At 49.3% G+C, this 21848-nt stretch overlaps 1 protein-coding gene and 1 long non-coding RNA gene across 2 annotated transcripts; both read left to right on the top strand.

Moving 5' to 3' along the window:
• Window positions 1-3018: 3018 nt before the first annotated feature.
• On the top strand, window positions 3019-7217 carry LOC115072040. Its single transcript, XR_003851102.1, has 3 exons — window positions 3019-3491; window positions 5156-6782; window positions 6899-7217. It is a non-coding gene; the product is annotated as an uncharacterized LOC115072040 (long non-coding RNA).
• A 3335-nt stretch (window positions 7218-10552) lies between these two features.
• Window positions 10553-20390, top strand: LOC103742158 (apolipoprotein L6). The gene is made up of 5 exons (XM_008843165.3): window positions 10553-10616; window positions 10970-11084; window positions 14323-14419; window positions 16831-17698; window positions 18857-20390. The coding sequence occupies exons 2-5, from the start codon at window positions 11021-11023 to the stop codon at window positions 19058-19060; spliced, it is 1233 nt and encodes a 410-aa protein (XP_008841387.2). The 5' UTR covers window positions 10553-10616; window positions 10970-11020; the 3' UTR covers window positions 19061-20390.
• The last annotated feature ends 1458 nt before the right edge of the window (window positions 20391-21848 follow it).

Here is a 21848-nt window from a genome sequence, read left to right as displayed (position 1 = left end):
ATATATATTCATTCTACCCGTTCTGTTTATTTGGAGAACCCTGACTAATATAGTTACTGAGTGCCAACTGTGTTGGGCAGTATCCTCCAGAGAAACAGATGGGCCTACACACAGGCACATGCACATGCACATGCACACACAGATTGATCATAGGGAATGGCTCTGTGACTATGGGCCGGAAAGTCCTGTGGTCTGTGACTGGCTGAGTCCAGGGCTGGAGACTGAGGAAAGTTGGTGGCCTCTATTCCAGTGCAAGGGTGGAGAACGGTGCTGTCCTAGCTGAGACTGTCAGCAGAAAGCCAGGTGTCCTGTCTTGTAACTCAGTGAGTTCGGTGTGGTCCACTTGTGCTAGAGACAACCGTGTGACCTACTCAGCTACCCACCCAGGGCTCCATTCAGGAGTAAAATGACTGCACACACATCTACCAATGGGGTTTACACTGTAGTGGGGATGTGCACAGATAATAAGAATGTAAAACAGATAGAATGCTGAGCTATGACAGACACAATGGGAAATGTGGCAATGAAGCAAAGGGACTCAGAGAGGGCTGGGTAGAAAGTGGGAAAATCATTTATAAATTTTATTGAAATCATTTTAAAGCTTAATTAAAAATATAATTGAAATGTATTTGATAAGGTTTCAAAGAGATAAAAGGAATAGGTCATAGCACCATCTGGAAGACGTGTCCCACCGGAAGGCAGTTCAAAGGCCCTGAGGTAGGTGTGTCTTGCTTAGCCAAGGTGTAGCAAGTTATGTGAACCCTGATGCTCTGATTTACGCAGAGGACTTTAAGTTGGATTTCTGTCATTGAAGAATCAATGCATTCTTGCTAATCTAGTTTCCCTGACAGTCCCCCAAGCAGTGAGCTAACTTCTTCCCCACCTCCCACCATCTGCCTCTTGTCATGGTTTTGCTGCCTTTAATCCATGTCATTTTGAAACATTGTCGTGGGGCTAGAGACGTGGCTCAGTTGGTAGAGTATTTGCCTAGCATGCACAAGGTCCTGGGTTTGAGTCCCAGCATGGCATAGATCTGGAGTGGTGGCACACACCTGTGATTCTGGCACTTGAGAGGTAGTTCAGTGAGATTCTTAGCTACAGAATTTGAAGCCAGCTTGGGCTACATGAGACCCTGTCTCAAAAAAAAAAAGAGCTACAGAGATGGTTCAGTGGTTAAGAGCACTGGCTGCTTTTCCAGAGGACCTGGGTTTGGTTCCCAGCACCCACACAACAACTAACAATTGTCCATAACTTCATCATTCCAGGAGATCTGACACCCTCTTTTGGCCTCTGCAGGCATTGCACCCACACGGTATACATACATGCAGGCAAAACACTCATATGCATAAAAGTAAAAATAAATGAACAGGTATTGGAACCCAGGTGTGTCCAACTCCAAAGCCCATGTTTGGTGCTCCGCATCCCATGGTTAGTGGCTGAAGACACTGGGCACAGACTTGGGAAGGGTTAGCTTCCTTGGAACCCACCTACAATCTGAGCAATTTCCCTCAGGACAGCCAGGACAAAGGGCCCTTGGAGAACAAGCTTCTACACCCATTACTCCCCTCTGTCAGCACATATCCACCTCCCTAAAACATACGAGGTGAGGGTTGCCACATCCATATTCAGTAGAACACTGAGGCCCTGGCAGCTTGGTGCAACCCTGTGCATCTGCAGCAGCTCCTGGTCCCCGTGTCCCTCATCCCTCCTCTGAGGCCCATGCAGGCCTTTGCCCTGGGCTAGAGGCTAGCATCAGCCTCCCTTGCTCTTTCCTGTCTGCTCTGCACAAGGTGCCCTTCAGCTGAGACCTTAGTACCCAGAAACCCCTCTGCAGAGCACTGCAGCCCTTTGACAAGATGCTGGGCCTACAGGCCTTCAGCCCTAGTTCTCTGCCCCAGTGTGAGAGCTGACACCCATCTACCCATCTCTGCACCCTGTGGTTCTTGGGGCCAACCCTTGTCTGTGGTTTAGTTTCCTCTCTGTCATAGGACCAGAGATAGCCTGGCTGTGCCGTGCCTGGAACTCCAGAGAATAGAGCTGGGGTCTGGACACAGAGGTGACAAATTTAAGTCTTTTTCTTGCTTCTTTCACCCAGTACTCAGATGGCACACTCACCTTCTGGGATTGACCTGGTGCCCTAGAACAGAGCTTTATTCTCTCAAAGCTCCAGGCCAGAGGCAGGAAAGCCAGGTGAGGGCAGCAGTTTGCAGTCAGGCTGAGGGAGACTGTCTTGGCCCTGGGCCTGGACCGCTCTGCCATCTCTCCCTCCCGCCTCACTTGCCCCCATGCTTTCCTTCCTTCTGTCTCCTTCTAGGACACTGTTGTTGGCTACACAGCCCTGCTAACTCCAGGATGAATCATCTCAAAATCTTACTTGATTTTATCTGGAAACAAACAAACAAACAAATCCAGTTGCATCATGCAGATCTGGGGTGGGCATGGGCGTGGGTTAGGGGGCTAAGGATCAGGCATGGCTTTCGTGGTCACTCTTCAACTCTTCACAGAAAGGAAAAGACAGGCTTAAAGCAGAAGGGATTCACAAGGGACCTCAGGGCGTATCAAGGCAGCCAAGGGAAGCCCTGCCCTTGGGAGACCAGGCCAGACTGCTGGCTCCAGATTGCTGCACTTCCTGACTCTGGGAAAGCGCTCAGCGAAAACCCATCTGGAGCTCTGGCTGCACTGGGGAGCTCCTCCTGCAGACATGGGCAGATTTTCCCTGCCTGGTGGCTCCAGGCCCAGGCCTAAGCTGAGGCAGCTCCCCCACTATTAGTAAGGAGGCCACGTCACTTCCTCCCTGCCACAGGGACCCTGTCTCTACCCACTTCCCTGAGAAGGCCATGGGCACCACAGGGCTTAGAGAGGAGCAGGTCCCCTGCCCTCTGGGTCTTGTACTTCCTGGAGAGAATCCCTCTTGCTTTCTGGTGAGAAGCATAGGGTTAAAATTGACTGATCCAACCCACATCCTCAGGTTTCAGAGGCTGTGGAGCAGACAGAGTGGGGTTCTGGCCTGGGAAGCAGCTGCCTGCTCAGCCTCAGTTCTCTGAGAGACGGAACAGCTAGCTGGCTGCTCATCCTTCGTGACCATCTAACAGGCCACGGAAGCAGTAGTTCTAACTTCACACCAATGCCAAAACTAAATAAACTCATCCCCCATGTTTCCTCTGTGATGGTTCTGCCCTGGCTCAACCTTTCTTTCTGGCCGCTCCCCAACTCTACGCCCGCTCCTCTACCACATTCCACCAGCTTGCTGTCATGACTTGGCTCTGAATGCTCCCCAGAGGTCACATGCTAAAGACTTGCTGTGACCGACTGGCATGTGATGCTGCTAGAGGTGGTGGGAGCTTTGTCTCTCTGTCTTTCTGTTTCTGTCTCTCTCTCTCTCCCACTCCCTGACTGCCATGAGGTGAGCAGTCTCCTCTACCACAGGCTCTGTCCTGTCATGGGCTGCCTCACCACAGACCCATGGGACCAACTCACCATGAACTGAAACCGTGAGTCCAGAGAATTCCTTCTCCCCATAAAATGACTCCCTTTGGTATTTTGCTCAATGAGTGTCCTCATGTGCTTCCCTAGAGATCAGAGCCTAGGCACCCTGTTCTGTTTGCTTTGCCCACAAAGGACAGCCAGTCTAGCCCTGGGCCTGCTTCATGCTCTCTGGAGCATTTCCCCCATCTCATTGGATTTGAGTCACATAGACTGTGAACTGTGGAACTTGGGTCCCTTTGGACCAACAAAGATTCCCTGTTCTGAGGGCTAGTTGCCTAGAGAAAGGATCAAAAACCTGGAGCCCCTGCTCTGATGTCACCTAATAACGGCTATAAAAATGGGAGCGTTTGCCTTAGCCCCCTGAAGCAAGGTTCCTTAGAGGAGACAGAAGACTCTAAGCTAGAAACACATGACATTCAGCTCATGGGGTCAGGGCTGAGAAGGGGCCAAATGAGACCCCTTGGTTTGCAAAGAGAGAAATGGAGGGTAAGAGTCTAGCATTTCTAGAGGTGTCTCTTGTGTTCCAACATTGTTTGTGCAGTTGTGTGGCCCCTACGCTCCCTGGTCAGGCAGCAAGAACTTAACTGCCTCTTCCTATTAGGGTGTGATGCTGCTGGGTAAGACCTTTGTCTCTCTCTGTCTCTCTCTTCCCCTCTCCCTGACTGCCATGAGGTGAGGCAGTCCTGTTCCCCGGCCACAGCACAGGAGACAGAGAACAGGGCATACTGTCTGTCTGTGGTTGGGGTCGGGGGCCTGCGGATTCTTTTTTATCTATTCATTTTTATTTATTTATTTTGGCTTTTGAGACAGGGTCTCAGAAGTTGGCCTGGAATTTGCTATACACACCAGATTGGCCTTCAACTCTCAGAGATTTGCCTGCCTCTAACCTCCCGGGTGTGTTGGGATTAAAGGTGGACCCCACCGTGCCTGACAGTTTGTGTATTTATTTATTCATGAGACAGTTCTCACTAAGTAGGCTCTAGCTAGCCTAGAACTTACTATGTAGCCCTGGCTGGCCTAGAAGTTGTGGCAATCCTCTTGCTTCGGCCTCCCACATGCTGAGATTACAGGCATGTTCCACCATGCCCACAGACCTGTGGGCTTTCATCCTAGCCACAGCAGTGCTGTCTGAGGCCACCCCATCAGCTTCATGGGCACACAAACAACTCCTCATCCCCTCACCCCAGCCGGGTAGAAGTCCTCATGTTATGGAGGGAGTTGCTGGAAGAAATGACTCTGAGGATGCAGAGCACTGTCCTCAGGGTAGGGTTTCCAGAAGCCTAATTGTAGAAAGGCTGGGGTCTAGTATCTCCAGAGAGTCCTCCAGGCCCCACACTCATTCCTACAAACCGGGGCACCTCTTTCTGCGCTCCATATGGAGATATGGTCACAGGAGACCTCTGGCCAGCCAGAGAGAACCCACCTGCCGGTCACAACTGGATTCTTCGACTAGAACACAGGATTGTGCGGCAAGGACAGGAAGCCCCAGGCCCCACTGAGGACCAGCTGCAGGGCGCATCCCCTCACGCAATGTAGTCCAAATAATGAGGGGTTCAAGTTAGCAACAGCCAGCTCCTCTCCTCAGTACCTACCTTCTTGCAGACACCGTGTATTGGATGGCCAGAGGTGCCCCCTTTATGTGAACCCCATTGCTTCCTTTTGGTTCCAGCCAGGACTTCAGAGGCAGTGCACCCGCTTTGCTCTGGGAGGAGACTGTGATCCGAGTGGAAGAACCACAAAAACCGTGTTCCCTGCTGCAGAGACAATGGAAGATGGGATACAGGCTGGCCCAGAAACCTTCCAAGATATTCCTCCCACTCCCATCTGGGGAAATGTTTCCATTCCTGCAGTCCAAGGGATGGAAAGTCACAAGCTAGAATAGGTTGTTGCTGTTCTCCTTGTAATAGAGAACACCACCCGTGCTCGGACACGTGCTTTAACCCTCAGTCAGTCTGCCTGCGGCCATTCACGTTACAATCCCGAATACACACGCGCACACGTGCATGCACATACACACAAGCGTATATCTGCTTGTGTAATACACCCTTATTGTTTATTATACAACCTGACATTTTTCACCCAATTTCATTTTATTACATTTGAAATGCACTGAAGTAATTTTGTGCTACATTAAAAGATTGTAGCTTGTGGGCTGGAGAGATGGCTCAGCGGTTAAGAGCACTGACTGTTCTTGTGGAGGACCCGAGTTCAAATCTCAGCACCCACATGGTGGCTAACATCCATCCATAACTCCAGTTCCAGGGCATCCTACACCATCTTCTGGCTCTGCAGGCACTGCAAGACACAGGTGCACTTACACACATGCAGGCAATACACTCATACACATAAAATAAAGGATTGTGGCTTGTGTAACAACAGCCATTCAACAGGCCCTTGTTTTGGTTTATACTGGTCCAAACTGAGGTTGTTGCTGATAACTAAATGTGCCTCTCATGTGCACTTTACCTCTGTTCCAGCCCCTGTCCACACTCACCCCACATGTGGCCAGGCCACTGGAAGGAGGGTAGAGTGCACCCTGCAGAGTCACTTGCTTATCCATGTAGGAGAGAGATGTGGGCTCTGCAGTGTATCACTGAAGAGAGGCAGGGCTGCACAGACCCTGGTTCTGGCCCCAGTCCTAGTTGAGTCTGGCACTGGGACCCCAGGTAAGCTCTTTAAGTCCTCCAGTGTCCTGTTGATGTTTGTAAACTGAGGTTATGCTCCTCACTTCCTACAAGATAAAGAAAGCAGTTCGGAATAGCCCCGGCACAGCACAGGCCATTCTGCACATGCTGGTTCCTGTCCCTCCACATCCAGGATGACAACATTATTTTATAATGATGTGGGACAAAGTTCAAGAATATCCCCTCAAAAGCCTCTCATGGGTGGGTGAGAACATTCAGTGGGCAAAGGCACTTGCTGCCAAGACTGACGACCTGAGTTCAATCCCTGGAACTCACATGGTGGAAGGAAACTAACAAGTTGTCCTCTGATCTCCACATATGTGCTATGGCATGCACACTGTGACATACACACACAAATAAATAAATAAATAAATAAATAAATAAATAAATGTTAAGAAAGAGAGCATCTCAAATCTCCCATGAGAGTTAAGTCCAAAGTACACACACACACACACATACACACACACACACACACACACACACACACATTATATATTGTGCACACACAAACCCATGCAAGCAAGCTCAGGCATGGAGGACCTGATGTACGTGTCAGCCTCAGCTGTGATGAAGACCATCTGATCAGATCTTTACAGGAACCCAGGGAAGCAGGTAAGGGCAGGGACCAGCAGCAGAAGCTGCCAGGCCTGAAATGCCTTGGTCCTGGGATCAAGCTTGGTCCCCTACTCTGCTCCTAACTGCACATTTCCTGCTCCGCTCTGCCCTAGGCTCCCAGGATCCTGGAAGTGCTGTTAGGCGAAGCCCCAGGGGCAGGGATGGAACTTTCACTACATTTGGCACATTGCAACCTTGGGCAGCATTAGTGCCAACCTTCCCTAGAAGCTGCAGCCAGGAAGAAAGACTTGATTCCTGGAATCGGAGAATTGCAGGCTCAGAATGTTTTGGGTCCACTCCTATGATGGCCTCATCCATGCGGGGCATGTTGACACCCATGCATACAGAAGTTTGGATTTAACCGTGATACTTAACACAATGAGGGATCCTGTAGTGGTGGTGGTGGTGGTCATAATTAATAAAATAGCATTTTTATTAAAATAAAATGGCATGGTTCCAAATGCTTTGTGAGTCTAGTCATCCCTCAGTGTCATGGGGAGTCATCCTCATCACTGCTGGGTGACTTCGGCTCCTAGTACAATGTAAATGATATGCAAATCAGACTATACTAGTTAGGAAACTATAACTGTAGTTTAGTAGTAGTTTAGTAAACAGTAACAGGAAACTATACTCATTCACATCTTGTTATGGATTCTCTGGGATAAGGCTTCTGAGGGCTGGGATTTCAGGAATGCACCACTCTGCCTATTCATTTTTAAAAAATGTGTGTGTGTTTTGCCCGCATGTATGTACATTACACCCGTGTTGTATAATGCTCTTGGAGGTCAGAAGAGGGCATCAGAACCCCTGGACCTGGAGTTACAGATGATTGTTAGCACCTGTGGATGCTGGGAACTGAACCCAGATCCTCTGCAAAAGCAGCCAGTGCTCTTAACTGTTGAGCCATCTCTCCAGCCCCCTAGCCAATGTTTTTATTTGTGGCTGGTTGACTCCCTGAGTGTGGAAACCCTGGATATGGACAGCTGCTGTCTTCCACCACTACAGCATTAACTGACTGAGATAAAGACAAAGACAGCACCTCTCTCCCTGTCCTGCTAGGCCTGAGCTAGGTCTGGACTGAGGGTAGTGTGGGGGATAGGGATCTGGGCAGAGCTTGTGGTGGGGGAATGCAGGGTATGGCTGAAGAGCTGAGGTGACACAAAGACTGGAGGAGTCCAGGAGGACTCAACACCTCATGTCCAGGACTCAGAGCAGGAGGGGCACAGAGCACACCTCTGTGCAAGCCAGGTTCCCCCATGGATGACACACGCCTATGCCTGCCTATGGCATCTGGCCTCAAGACAGACCTAAGAGGGAAGAAACCCTAATGGAAAGCCTGAACTTGACTGTGTTCAACTCTCATACCTGAAGGTCTGACTTCTCTAAGATGTGTTACAACCCACCAGAGACTGAGGGCCTCTAGCAAGCCTGTTGCTGTTCAGCAGAGGTGGGGCCCTTGAAGAAGTGAAGTGAGCATTAGAAAACTCTAGCCTTTCCCTCATCTGAGTCACAGGCCTGTATTTTCTTTCCCATTTCATGCAGAGCATTTTCTGTGTCTGGCCCCAGAACATCACTCTCTGGTTGCATCTCTTGGTACAATAAGTTTCCCAAGAACTCCCGTGGTTCACATCACCTCTAGGCTGGTGGCTAGTGTAGTCTTGAGGCTTCCAGGCCTGAACAGGGACTATAGCATCTAGAGTTGTTGCCAAGGAGCACAGTGGGAAGCCTAGCATGGCCCCTTATCAAAGACAGCCTGTGTTCAGGGTGTCTGCATGTGTGGGAGGCTGGGAGCAGGGTGGATGTGTTGATGTCTGGCACAACAGGGCTGAAATATCCTTTGAGACTTAGCTTAGTGGCCGGACCCAACTCAGAGTCTGGACCCAGCTCAGAGTCTTTCATTCTGCTCATAAGCCCCAGGGGATGTAAGTTGATCTTTGCCCCAGCAGAGCAAAGACTGGGTATTGAGTCATACCTTCTGGAAAGCAGAAGCCCACAATGTGGCCTCAGCCGGGTGGTGGGGTCTGCAGAAGTGTAGGCATGTGCATATGAGAAAAACACAGGCAGCTGGAGAGACATGTGAATCCTGCCCGTCACTCCACCGTAAGCTCAGTCCTCGGACATGGAGCCAGTGTCAGCTCTGGCTCTTCTACAACATGGGAGGCTCAGGACCACAATCCTGTCTCTCAAATCTGAGGGACCAAAGATACCTGTCCAAGTTCCCTGTGTTCCGGACTTCAGAAGTTATAATTGTGGCTATCACATATGTCTTGATTCAGACTATGGTAAGATTTCTGCACTGAATCTATAAATATTCTAGTTGCATAGGATACATAAAACTCATGCCACCTTTAATCCTAGCGCTAAGGAGGCAGAGGCAGGTGGATCTCTGTGAGTTTAAGGCTAGCCTGGTCTACATAGTAAAGTCCAGGAAAGATGGGGTTACAGGGAGATCCTGTCTCAAAAAAAAACCCAAAAAACCCTCACACCAGTTCAGGTCAGATTTTTCATCAAATGCATGAGCTATTTGTGTGTGTGTGTGTGTGTGTGTGTGTGTGTGTGTTCATATATATGTGTGCACCTGATGTACATGTGTGTGCATGTGGAGGCCAGAGGTTGACATAGGCATTCTTCAATCACTCCATGTTATTTTTGAGACACTGTCTCTCACAGAACCATTTGGCTAGCCTGGCTGGCCAGAAAGCCCCCAGGATCCTCCTGTCTCCACCTCCCCAGGCCTATGATTACAGGTGTGGTGAATTTTTATGTAGGTGCCAGGACTGAACTCGGGGTGGGGGGGCTCCTCATGCTTTCATGACAGGCACTTGACTGACTAAACCATCTCCCCACATTCTGAATGCATTACTTTTCAAATTTCTGTTTTTAGAGAAGGCTGCATTGTGGAATTACAGGTGTGAGTTATTAGCCTGCTAACGCTGTCTTTCTCATAGGGTTGTGACAGGGGCCACACATCGATATATGATGCAGTGGGAGACAGTGGGGGACAGCAGGGGACACAGTTGATCCAAATGCTGTGAATTCGTTTGTTGGGTGCTGGCTGCATGGGTGACACAGCTTTGCTCAGTCTCCTTACAGCACCTGTAAGCCATAGTCACTAGTTTAATCTGTACCTCACAGATGGAGAATCAAGGCCAGGAGTGGTTCATGCTTGTTTGTGGTGCTGCACCAGGACTTCTGGGTCCTAGCCCAGCACTGACCACTCAGTGTGTGGCCTGTCACACAGCTGGGAAGGAGCAATAAGAGTGGTATTTTTGGTGGTCCTGGGAATGGAATTTAGGGCCTGACATTGTTAGCAAGCACTCTTCCGCTGAGCCATGCCCCAGCCGGCCTCTGCCTTTGTCTCTGCCCTCCCACATCACTGTGTTTGTAGCAGGAAGCTATGAAAACAAAAATTGAAAGCAAGCCATTTATTTCTCCACAAGACCCTTCTTAGAAGTCAGGCCTGGGCCGGTGATTTCTGTCCCCCTTTAAGATTAACATGCACTCAGAATTTCGCAATCCTGTTCCATCCCCACAAGCCTTGGTTCTGCCCCCAGGCAGTGGTCCAACTGGGGACAGGCAAGCTGCTGTTACTTAAACTCTGCCTTTGTGCAGTCAGACACTGGTCACAGCTCCTGCAAGACAGAGGTTCTTGGAGGGGTGAGCATAGAGCGTGGGGTCGTCCTCTCACTTGGGGGGTGATTAAGGGGGCACAGCAAGCAGGGGAGGGAGGAAAGGCTGGAAACTTAAAGGACCAGGACACCAAGAGAACAGGGGGCCAGGGACCACCTCAGGAAAAAGCTGCCACCGGGGCCTATAGGCTTCAAAGTCCAGGTATCCAGGAACTTCAGATGTGGGTAGGGTCTCTGGCTCTGCTCCTTAAATGTGGCATCCTATTGCGAACCTGGCCAATTCAGGGTCATTCCTCTCTTGTGAGGGGCACACGACTGGGCTTTGCTTTCTCATCTACCCAGAGGATTCTTTCCTTGGCATAGAGCTCTAAAAAGAAATTTCTGCGTTTAATTACAAGAAGTCCAGAAACCATGCTCCTTAGCAGTTGCTGTGCCAGGCTCTTCACTAGCTGTTCCGCAGAGTTAGCAGGTCAGAGTCCATGGGACAGATTGAGGGGGCTTTGAGTCCCCCTCTCTACACTGGGATACACTGCCCCAAAGGTCTGTCTTCTGCAGGGAGGGCAGACAGCACCCTGTCCCTGCTGGCCACCCCTGGCTACTCAGAGCATGGTGGAGAGAAGAGCCATCCATCCGGGCCTCATGACAGCAGAGACACATCCAGCTTGCCAGGGTATGTCAACCTCCACCAAGTGACTTACAGCCGAGGAAGGCCCTAGGAGGCCTGGGGTGGGTTCAGTGGAGGTCTGGGGTGGGCTCGGTGGAGGTATGGGGTAGCCTCAGTGGAAGGCTGGGATGGGCTCAGTGGAGGGCTGGGGTGGGTTCAGTGGAAGGCTGGGATGGGCTCAGTGGAAGGCTGGGATGGCTTCAGTGGAAGGCTGGGATGGGCTCAGTGGAGGGCTGGGTGGCTTCAGTGGAGGGCTGGGGTGGGCTCAGTGGCAGAGTGATTGCCTTGCGTGTGAGAGACTGGGGGAAGAAAAGGTTCCAAGGCCTGCCAATATTTGAACATTTTCCTTTGATTCCAGAAGGTCATTCTTTCGTCGTCCTGTTAGCCACACCCCTCATCTATTTTCTCCTCTTCCTCCTGAGCTGTGACACTGGGGGGATCCTGGCTTGGCCTTGCATCACATTCTGTCTCCACTGCTGCTTGTCCCCCAAGATCCCCATCTGGTCTGCGGCTCTAAACATGTCCTCCACTGTCCATCAGGAGACTCATCCACCCGCTTCCTCCTCTCCATCACTCAGATGGCTAACGGCAGTTCGAACTTAGCCCACAGCCAGACTCCATCACAACTCACAACCCCCATGCTCTACCAAACACCCATCAGCTGTCCCATCAATACAGGGATCAGCCTAACAATTGCTCATATCTCCAGCTTGAAGTCGTCCTGGACTCTCATGCCCCATGTCCACTGGGGAAATCTATGGGTTTCCACATATCCAGTCATTCTTGTCCCCCGCAACCTGCTCAGTTACCACCTGTTCATACCACCATCAGCAATCCTATTCTTTCTGTGAGTCTTCCTGCTTCCCCTCTCCCATCCTGTGGAATAATAATATCCACATTCTGCCCCTGCTCCTGCCCTTGAACCCCCAGAGTCCTTTGGACTAGGGCCCTTGGAAACCTGTGGTCTGATATTTGGTCTTTGACTCCAGTTCCTGAATGGTAGGGGTGGCTGACACAGAATTCCTGGTCCCTTGGAATTTCCTGGGCGCTCAGCAGTACAGAGGTGTAAGTGACTAAGCCATCATCTACAGGCTATTAAGCCAGTCTCCCGCACCTCTTCCCTTCTGGCTATCCAATCACAGGTGCTTGTCCTGACAAATCCCTCCCTTATCTTGAGGAGCTTTCCAAAAGCCACCTCATCACAGACACTCCACTGTTGAAAGGGCTGTTTAGGAACAGCCAGGACAGTCTTATCTTTATGGCCCTATCACTTAGGAAATTCCAAGGGCATTAGTTAGCTGTGCCAAGAACAAGTAGAAAAACTGAATGTTTCTTATCACTCAATGGTGGCTTAGCAGGCAAAAAAGCCTCTGCCCACCCTGCCAACCTGACTTTGATCCCTGGGACCCACATGATAGACTAGTACTCTGACCACTACAGCTGCAGCTTGCATGCACATGCCCATGCATACACACATAAATAAAGACATCTAAAAAAAATTAAAAAGATAAACATCCTAACACAGGGCCAGGTGTGGTGTGCCTTTAATCCCAGCACTCAGGAGGCAGAGGCAAGTGGATCTCCTGTCTCCAAAAATAAAATATGAAATAAAATAAAAATTCTGCACATTTTTTTTGATTGATTGATTGATTTTTATGGGGCTTTTGGCTACTCTAACAGTCCCCCCTCTGAAAAGGTAACCCTAAAATATTTTAAGGATTAGATCCAAGCTCCCAAATACTTTCAACATTTTTGGCCTTTGGAACAGAGTATGTTGCTAGGAGGCCCAAGGACATTTTGACTTTTAGCCAAGAAACTGGCTACTTTTCTTTGGGTCTTTTTATCCTAACTGCCTAGACAATTCTTACCTCCTATTCTTATCACACCATCATCTGAAGAAGTTACCCAGCTTGACAATAGGGAATTGGGACACAGTCTGCTCGGGCTTCTTCCATGCTGAACAGGGACACAGGATGAGGCAATTGGAGGACCCCTTCAGTGGGTCTATCTAAAAGACTCCCAAATTGCATAACTCTTATCTCTAGAGGAAAAAGAAAGTCCTTGACATGTGAATAGGAGATGTGAAGGAGAAGTAAAGGCAAGAGTAATTAGCATTACAAGTTCTAGACAGAGAACTAGAAAAAACTCAGAATAGGGCAATTTTCGAATGTTCATATGAGTCCATTGGAATTTCTTGACAAGGGCTTCCAAAAGCATCTCTATATTGGGTTCCTCCTCATTTTTCTTTTGTCTTCCAAGGCTGGACTGGAGAGTGATGGTCTCAGGATTTGTTTTCACGTACTTTGATAGCTTTTGGAGTGGCTAGAATCAGTGTCAGTTCCCTCTCAAAGTCTTCATCATGTGGAGGCAGGATCCAGACACTCTCAGGCAGGTCCCCTGAGTTCTCAGCCCCTGTGCCAGGAGACCAAGATTTGAAGTCTTACATCTGAGCAGCACTTTCTGGTTAGGAACAAAATCATCAATGGGAAATACTTGTTTAAATAACTTTTCTGTAGAGTTAAGCCTAATGTCTGGGAATTGTAATCCCTTGAACTCTTAAGGAAATATACTGATGACTGTACTCTTTGGTTATACTTTCCTTTTGGGTGTTTAAGACCATATAGTTAGCCCAAAAAATCAGTTTATTTTTACACTTAAGGTCATTTGAGGATCTGTTCCTCAGGGGTCATATGGGCTTGGGGGGAGCTCCTGGCTCCTTTCTTTTACCAGTTCCATCTATGTGAAGATAAGTCAAAGGTCCTGCTTGACCATGTCTGGCTTCACTTGGAAGCATGAGTTGACCCTCCTCTTTGTAGACTGGACACTGGTTCAAGTCCATCTCATGGGGTCTCCATGTCCTCCCTGAATAAGAGGACAGGTGACTCACCACAGTTACAGGACAAAAATTCCAGCACATTTAAGACCCGTCCCGATCTTACTTTTCAATCACCTTGAGCTAAAAATCATCCTCATGTCACAGTGGCACATTTTGGGATTGCGTATTTTGCTCCTTCCAGTCTAAATATTACAACTTACTTAGCTGAGTGCCTCACTGTGTACACTTGCTGCACATAAGCTAGACCTCAGTATAAAATTTAAAAGCAGTAGCTTGCAAATATTCTGTTTAGCATACTATGTATTTCAGTAAGATTTCAATTCTATGGAATCTAAAATTACTCCACATTTGAGTTTCATCATGTTTAATGATGTGAGCAGTAAGTTTGTTTTCCATATTCCCAATCAGAAAACCACCTGACTCATGAGGACATGGATTTGGTGCTAGAGCAAATGCTGGACCAACAGACAGGGGAAGGATGCAAGTCTAATGTTGAGTTGCAAAGGTAAGCCAGGGTTGGGGCCCTGTGGAAGGGCTGGTTCTGTGGAGGGCTGTATGTACCCTATCAGAAATGACTGCTCCAGGAGCATTATCCAGAAAGCAGGACTTATATTCTTGCTGGTCTCCATTATACAGAAGTGAGTGCTCCTTGGGGAAAAATTATTCTGTGAGGCTGGACTAAATACTTTGGAGAGCAAGGCAAGATTTAGTCAGTTTTGGGCTCCAAAGACAGAAGTCACTTCTGCTCTGGCCCTCCAACCCCCGAGAATCCCAGGAAGAGGGGACTCAAGTCTTGTTGGAAGCCCTTTTCAATGCACAGTGAGATCAAGATCATTGATGCATTAACCCATAGCTGGACCCCACTAGCTTGAAGCACAGAAGGAAAGGGCAGGATGCCACAAGTGAAGGTACAAATTCATAGAACCACATTGTGAGTATGCTGGGTACATGACTATCCAGTAAAGGGGTCCTGGACATAGCAGGCCACTCCTAGGCTATTCGGCTTAATCAAGAAACAGGAGAAAGGGGCGGGGGTACAGAAATGGCTCAGCAGTTAAAAGCACTTCCTGTTCTTCCAGAGGACCTGAGTTCAGTTCCTAGAACTTAGCTTCTCAGCACCCATGCGTGACTCACAACCTCCTGTAACTCCAGGGCATCCAACGCCCTCTTTGGGTCCCCACTGGTGGTACTTCACACATGTAGCACACATATGCATAAAAATGAAAGTGCATAAATCTTGAGAAACAGGAAAAGCATAGCCTACATTGCCTATTAACCATATAGAAAATAATGTCATACCAAATTAACTTTCTGTGGCCAGCACACTGTAGACATGCTTCCACGTCTCTGACTCAACTTACCACAGGTGGAGTACCCTTTAGTCAGGCCTGTGATGGTTATGTATGCACTGAACAGGAACAGACTTCCTTTCTGAAAATGCTCATTCCATAAAGGATACAGTATGACAGCATCAACCTATCAGATATTGCATCATCTAAAGATTATTAAGGACAGAGGTGGTGCTCAACTTTTATATATGCAAATGCTGTGGGATCTTGGTATCTGTGGGGGTCCTGGAACCCATCCCTAGGGATAGAGAACAGACTGCTTCCATGAGGGATCCTGATTCTAGCCAACATGTGAGATGCCCAGCAGGAAGCTTGGGGTATCATGGCTCTGCTCCCTCCTGACCTCACGTGTTCCTCCAGGGGTCCCTTTCCTCCTTGGGCTTTGGATCCCTTGAGTAACAGTGTACCTTGTTGATCTCTGGGCTGCTCCCAGCTCTGGCATTCTACTTTGGTCCAGACCCCTGTGCTGTCAGCAGCCTCCTCCACTCTCTTGAAAAGATGCACGAGTGGACTTGGCATGGGGTACCTTGTTGATCTCTGGGCTGCTCCCAGCTCTGGCATTCTACTTTGGTCCTCCACTCTCTTGAAAAGATGCACGAGTGGACTTGGCATGGTAACATGCCAAGAGGCACTGGCTTTGCCCTTCCTCATGTTGCCCCCTGTGAAGGCCAAACCCCACTATGCTGGAAAACACCCCCTCACTGTCCCATCCTGTGACATGCAGGCTAGGGGAAGAGAGGCCTGGGAGTTTTGTTCTAAACTTCTTCCATGAACGACCCATCTCATCTGCTCTGGGGCCGGGTGAAGGTGGACAAGAGCCAGGAGAACCACCAGGAAACAAGTCTACCTTCTCATGTGGGACTGCTCTAAGGAGCAGAGGCAGGCTCCCGGTAGCCAAAGTCAAAGTCAACAGAGTGGAGATGTGCTGTGCCATCCGGTCCCCTCCTCCCTGGCACCACCTCCCTCCACTCAACACCATCCCCAGACTATCCCTCCATGTCCTACCTTCTGTTAGCAGGACCTTGGCCTTCCCCAGGCTCTGCCTCCAGGACAATGCCCCAGTTTCTTTAAACAGGGCAGGAGAAGTCCCTCGGGACCAATTTTCCTGCTTTATCTATTGACCAGGACTGAGGCCCCCAAATGCCCTGCTGAAACATCCCTTTTACATGTTTCTTCTCATTATACCAACCACTTCCTATAACGGTTGAAGTGAAGTTTTAGGGGGATTCAGGAGGGGTTCAAATTTAGGAGTATGGGACATCTGGAGGCCACACTGGCCAGATGGGAAGTCGAGCTTTTCTCTCTGGGGTGTTGAAGCCAAGTCTTGTTTCCCCTCACCCACAGGGACAAGGATGATGGTCCTCTGGGTGTAATGAAACATCCCTTTTACATGTTTCTTCTCATTATACCAACCACTTCCTATAAAGGTTGAAGTGAAGTTTTAGGGGGATTCAGGAGGGGTTCAAATTTAGGAGTGTGGGACATCTGGAGGCCACACTGGCCAGATAGGAAGTCGAGCTTTTCTCTCTGGGGTGTTGAAGCCAAGTCTTGTTTCCCTCACCCACAGGGACAAGGATGATGGTCCTCTGGGTGTAGAAGAAGCACAAGATGGAGAGCTGACGGATGAGGAAAATGAGGAGCTTCAAGATGGAGATCTGATGGATGAAGAAAGGTTTTTAAAACAGTTCCCCAGCTGGAAACAGAAGCAAGAAGAAAGCATTAGAAGGCTCTGTGCGCTCGCGGAAGACATTGACACAAACCACAAAACATCCACCAAGACCAAAGTGGTGACCAACTCCACAGCAGTCGTTTCTGAAGTGATGAGTCTTCTGGGTTTGGCCCTAGCTCCAACAACTGCAGGAGGAAGCCTGATGCTCACAGCTGCTGGTCAAGTTTTAGGGGCCATCACTCAAGTCACCAGTGTTGTGACTGATGTGATGAACAACTCTCAAAATAAAAGAGCCCAAGCTCAAGCCAGCAGGATAGCGCCAAGGAGTGACCAAGAGCTCGAGGACATGGACGGGGAGAAGATGTCTTACATCACAGCCACTGGTGAGATTGTCTACAAATGTGGGAGCACCTGGGAGATGGTCAAGAAGCACATTCGAGCCCTCCGGCAAGCCAGAAAACACCCCCGTGTGGCCTCGGCTGCCAAGCGACTCATGACCACTGGCCAAGTCTCAGCCCGAAGCAGCAGGCAGGTGCAGAAGGCCTTTGGGGGCACAGTCCTGGAGATGACCAAAAACGCTCGCATGCTTGGAGGGGCAGCATCCGCCTTCTTCCTCATCCAGGATTTATTTAATCTCTGGAATGATTGGAAGCGACTGAAGGCTGGGGAGAGGGCTGAGCTTGCAGAAGAGATAAGATCACAGGCTCGGGAGCTGGAGGAGATGGTGTCAGAGTACACCCATCGCTACAAGAGGCTGAAGCAGAAGGTGAGGCTGGGTTCTAGAAGGGGCAAGCTGAAGGACATTACTGGGAACTCAGGGAGCCATGTGGAGCAGATGTGGTTAGCTGAGCCTGTTCCCTCATGTTCATTTTTCTATAAATAAGCTAAGATATTGAGGGTTAGGACAATTTGACTCTCTCTCTCTCTCTCTCTCTCTCTCTCTCTCTGGCATATTGTCATGTTTGTAGGGATATCTCTCAGCCCATGGCATATTGTAACCCTAGAGGTTCAGTAGTATCAAGTGCTCAGGTGCCCCTTGGAGAGGAGGAAGTATGTCCTGGACAGGCCTGGTCAGCCTTCCCTTTCTTGTTCAAGGCTCCTTGATGTCCTCCTCCTGGGAAGTGGGCTTCCTGGTTGAACGGAATAGGTTGCTGAGCCACACAGTGTTTGGACTGAATTGGGTCCTCCTAGTTGCCTATGTGAAAGCTTTAAGCCCCATATGACTGTATTTGGAGGTATGGCCTTTGGGGAGTAGTTAGGGTTGAATGAGGTTATAGGCTTGATGCCGCCGGAAAAAAAAAAACATGAAGAAAGTTGAGACACCCCCCCACCCCATGCACCTTTATAGGGAAAAGCTATGGAGAATGGAGGCTTCCCCTTTGGGGGAGGGAATCAAACATCTACAAACTTGGAAAAAGCAAGCGCCCAAGCAAACACCTTTAGGACAGAGTAAATAGACCACCACCCCCCCAGGGTTCTAAGCAGGTGTTAAGTACTGGGGGGTGGGTGATGGTGGGGTTTTTTTTGTTTTTTTGGGCGGGGGGGGGTGTTGAGACAGAGTCTTAGGATGTAACCCAGGCTGGCCTACAATTTACTATGTAGCCCAGTCTGACCTCAAGCACACGGTGATCCTGCTGCCCCAGTGTCCTCTGACAGACATACTGTCTTCCCAAGCTCTTTCTTTTCTTCCTTCTTTCTTTTTCCTTCTTTGAGACACAAACTTGCTCCACAGTCTGAAGATGGCTTTGATCCCACCTGTATAAGCCAAACTGATCTTAAAATGATGGCAATCTTCTGCCTTGGTCTCCGTGAGTGCTAGGATTCTAGATGTATATCACAATACCTGATTTTCCTTCCTTTCTAACAACAAATCTGAGGCATAATTATTACATCATGTTCATTTCTTGGTTTTGTTTTTCCTCAGAAACTTGCAGGAGAGAGGCTTGGAAACGCTTCGTTGGACAGAGCTGTGGAGACTCAGCGTCAGCCTCCAGCCATGCTCAGGAAAGCAAAACCCCGGGGGAAGCAGGTGCCTTTGAGAGCAATAAAACAGGACCAGGGTGGAGGCAGCAAGGCTGGCAGAGGACATGTCGGGAGGCTCACCAGCCAGAGGCTTCTTGGGGTCTAAGAAGGGACGATTTCTCTTATGAGAGCACCATCACCCCTCCTCCAACTCCCTCACTCCCCACTCCAACCTCCGTCCCCTCTCCCCTGGTCTCTGTTCCTTCACTTGTACAGCACCCAGTGGCCCTTAGACAGGGACTTCTGTCAGCTTCCGAAGTCAGTGGCAATGGTGAGGCAGAGGGGTCCCTGAGGAAAGGTCTCCTGATGCTCCTTCCTTCCACTTCACCTCTCCATGCCCTCTTCCTCTCCAGCCTGCCGTAACTCCTGACTTGGAGGTGAGTTTGCACACAAGATGTCTCTGGAACCTGCTGCCAGGATGCCCCCTCTATCCTCTTCTGCTCCCACATCCTGCGCCCTTACCTGGTGCTCATCCAGGACCTTGCCTGGTGGCTGGGTTCCCCCATCTTAAAAACGCCTCTCTCTCTCTCTCTCTCTCTCTCTCTCTCTCTCTCTGCCTTAGCTGCTATTTTAAGTTACCCACGGGCACTACACATCCTTTAAAAAATATCCAGGAGAAGAAAATGTAGGGGAAGAGATAGCTCATGATCTAGGCTTGCGCATGTTCACACCAGACACCGCGCTTCCTTCCCAGACTGTGTGGAGAAGCTGACTGCTCACTGCCGCCCTTAGACTCTGCAGGGATCCTCCCTTCAGGTGCACTGCAGAATTGAGCCCTTCCCTTAAATTCTTCCTGATCCCTCATTGGCCTGGGGATCTGAACTTCCCATCCTGCTCTCTGCGCACGACAGGACTGTGCTCTGTGCTTTACTCAGCAAGAGGAATACATTGGTCCACAGTGCACAGGGGTGCCATATGGTCCGCATCCACAGAACAGAAACAGTGTCAAACTCTCATCGCCACCTCATGGACAGTCCTTGGGGCTGTGGTGGTTCAGCTGTGGTGGTTCAGCTGGTAAAGATGCTTGCCACCGCACCTGACTCCTGAGTTGAAACAGTGGCACCATGGTGGATGGATCACACACACGCAGGCAGGCAGGCAGCACACATGCACACTAAGAGTCCTCAAACTGGGATAGCAAATATCAAAGATAAAGACCTTCCTAAAGGGAAAGGAGAGAACCCTGAACAGACTCTATACTACGGGAGAAAAAAATCTGGGTTTGTGTGTGGTGCTGGGGATGGAACCAGGGTTTCAGGCATGCTTGGTCTGCACTTTACCACTGTGCCATACCCAGTCCTGGGAGATGTGGAAAGTGGGGAGAGACTGGAATGTGGCCTAGTAGTCTTGCTTTATAAATCTTGGAATCTGTGACTTTAAGAAAAATGAATAAGTGAATAAAATCCCACACTCAGCCATTTTGTCCCTGTTCCCTTGTTCTTACAAACGCTTCTTACCTGTGACTCAGGAGATGCTGCCTAGCATGGCCACCACAGCTGGAGGACTCCCCCCTCCTTTAGGGACCTCCCGTCAGGTAAAGCAGATCCTTGACTCACAGCAGAAAAGAACTTCAGGATCTGCCAGTTTGAAGCAGAGCTGGGGTTTATTAAGAAGACGTTTTCACCTAGATCTGAGCATGAAGTTAATAGAGGGGTGCTCAGAAAATGAATAAGGTGTACCCCAGAGAACAAGTGTGGGTTTCTCACGGAGTTGTCCCACTTAAGCATCTTAGCGGTAGTCATATTGGCCTCAGTCTCACAGATCAGAGACCTTCTGTCTCCCTGTTGGCTAGTTCCACCAATGGGCAGGGCCTGATGCTCAGCGTGGACTACGAAGGGGCTGCTGGGAGCCATGTTGGGACAGAAGCCACCAGCCTCGGGTAGCCCGTGGTGTGGGGGAACAAGCAGCCAGCCGCTCAGCAGCTGAAGGACAGAATGGACTGACTCTTGTGGACAAAATTGGCATAGTCTGGCCCGATAAAGGAACTACGGCCTTGGGGATATGGGCCTCAGAAAGCAGTGCTGTTCCTGCTGCCCCTGTGGTGGGTCAGCTGGGCTCTGAGTCCCAAATCCAGGAGAGAAACCAATCAAAACTCATATGCTTAATGGGGTTAGGGATAGTCCTATGGGTTATACAATGGATCATAAAATCTGAAACTAAAAAGAGGCCAGCTCAAAACTCATATGCTTAATGGGGTTAGGGATAGTCCTATGGGTTATACAATGTATCATAAAATCTGAAACTAAAAAGAGGCCAGCCATGCAGAAGCGTGGGCCACAGCTATGTTGTAAATGTGGGGATATGTTGTGGGTATGTGAAGATTTGTTAAAGGTTACCTGAAGGCTAGAAAATCTTTTACCTGCTCTGGACCCAAACGAAGTATAGCACAGGAGACCCAGAGGGAATTTGGGTAACAACAGATAATAGTAAGAAAGAAAATGACCTAAAAATAAAAGTAGCTAAAGTCTCAGATTCAACTTTTAATACAAAAGGGGAGAAAAGCTAACTGTGCTGTAGCTAGGAAATACTCCATGTTAGAACTGTTAAAACTAGGAAAAACTTACAAGCGAGCAATCAGAGAGCCCCTAGCCATGTGGCTTGTGAGAGTATGGGACATGGGAGCAAATGACATCAGTCTAAGTCCTTCAGAAGCTTCACAGCTGATTTATATAACCATCCATCTATCCTTGCAATGTAGGCTGTTCAACCTAGGCCAATGCAGGGGGGGAGCAGTCCTTAATGGGGTGCTTGTTGAAGGCATTAAAGATACATGGTCGACACCAAGGGAGACTAACACGATTAACAGGGGCTAGAGGACTATAAAGGACAGGCAGGCATTACTGAGAGAACTAGGTATGAGAAAAGCAATATATGATGTCCAGTTCACTGGGCCA

Source organism: Nannospalax galili, unplaced genomic scaffold, assembly GCF_000622305.1.
Source record: "Nannospalax galili isolate Female #2095 unplaced genomic scaffold, S.galili_v1.0 scaffold39, whole genome shotgun sequence".
In the NCBI taxonomy this organism is placed as follows: Eukaryota; Metazoa; Chordata; class Mammalia; order Rodentia; family Spalacidae; genus Nannospalax; species Nannospalax galili.
The sequence above is the reverse complement of the archived record's forward strand: the minus strand, read 5'-3'. Positions and strand labels throughout refer to the sequence as shown.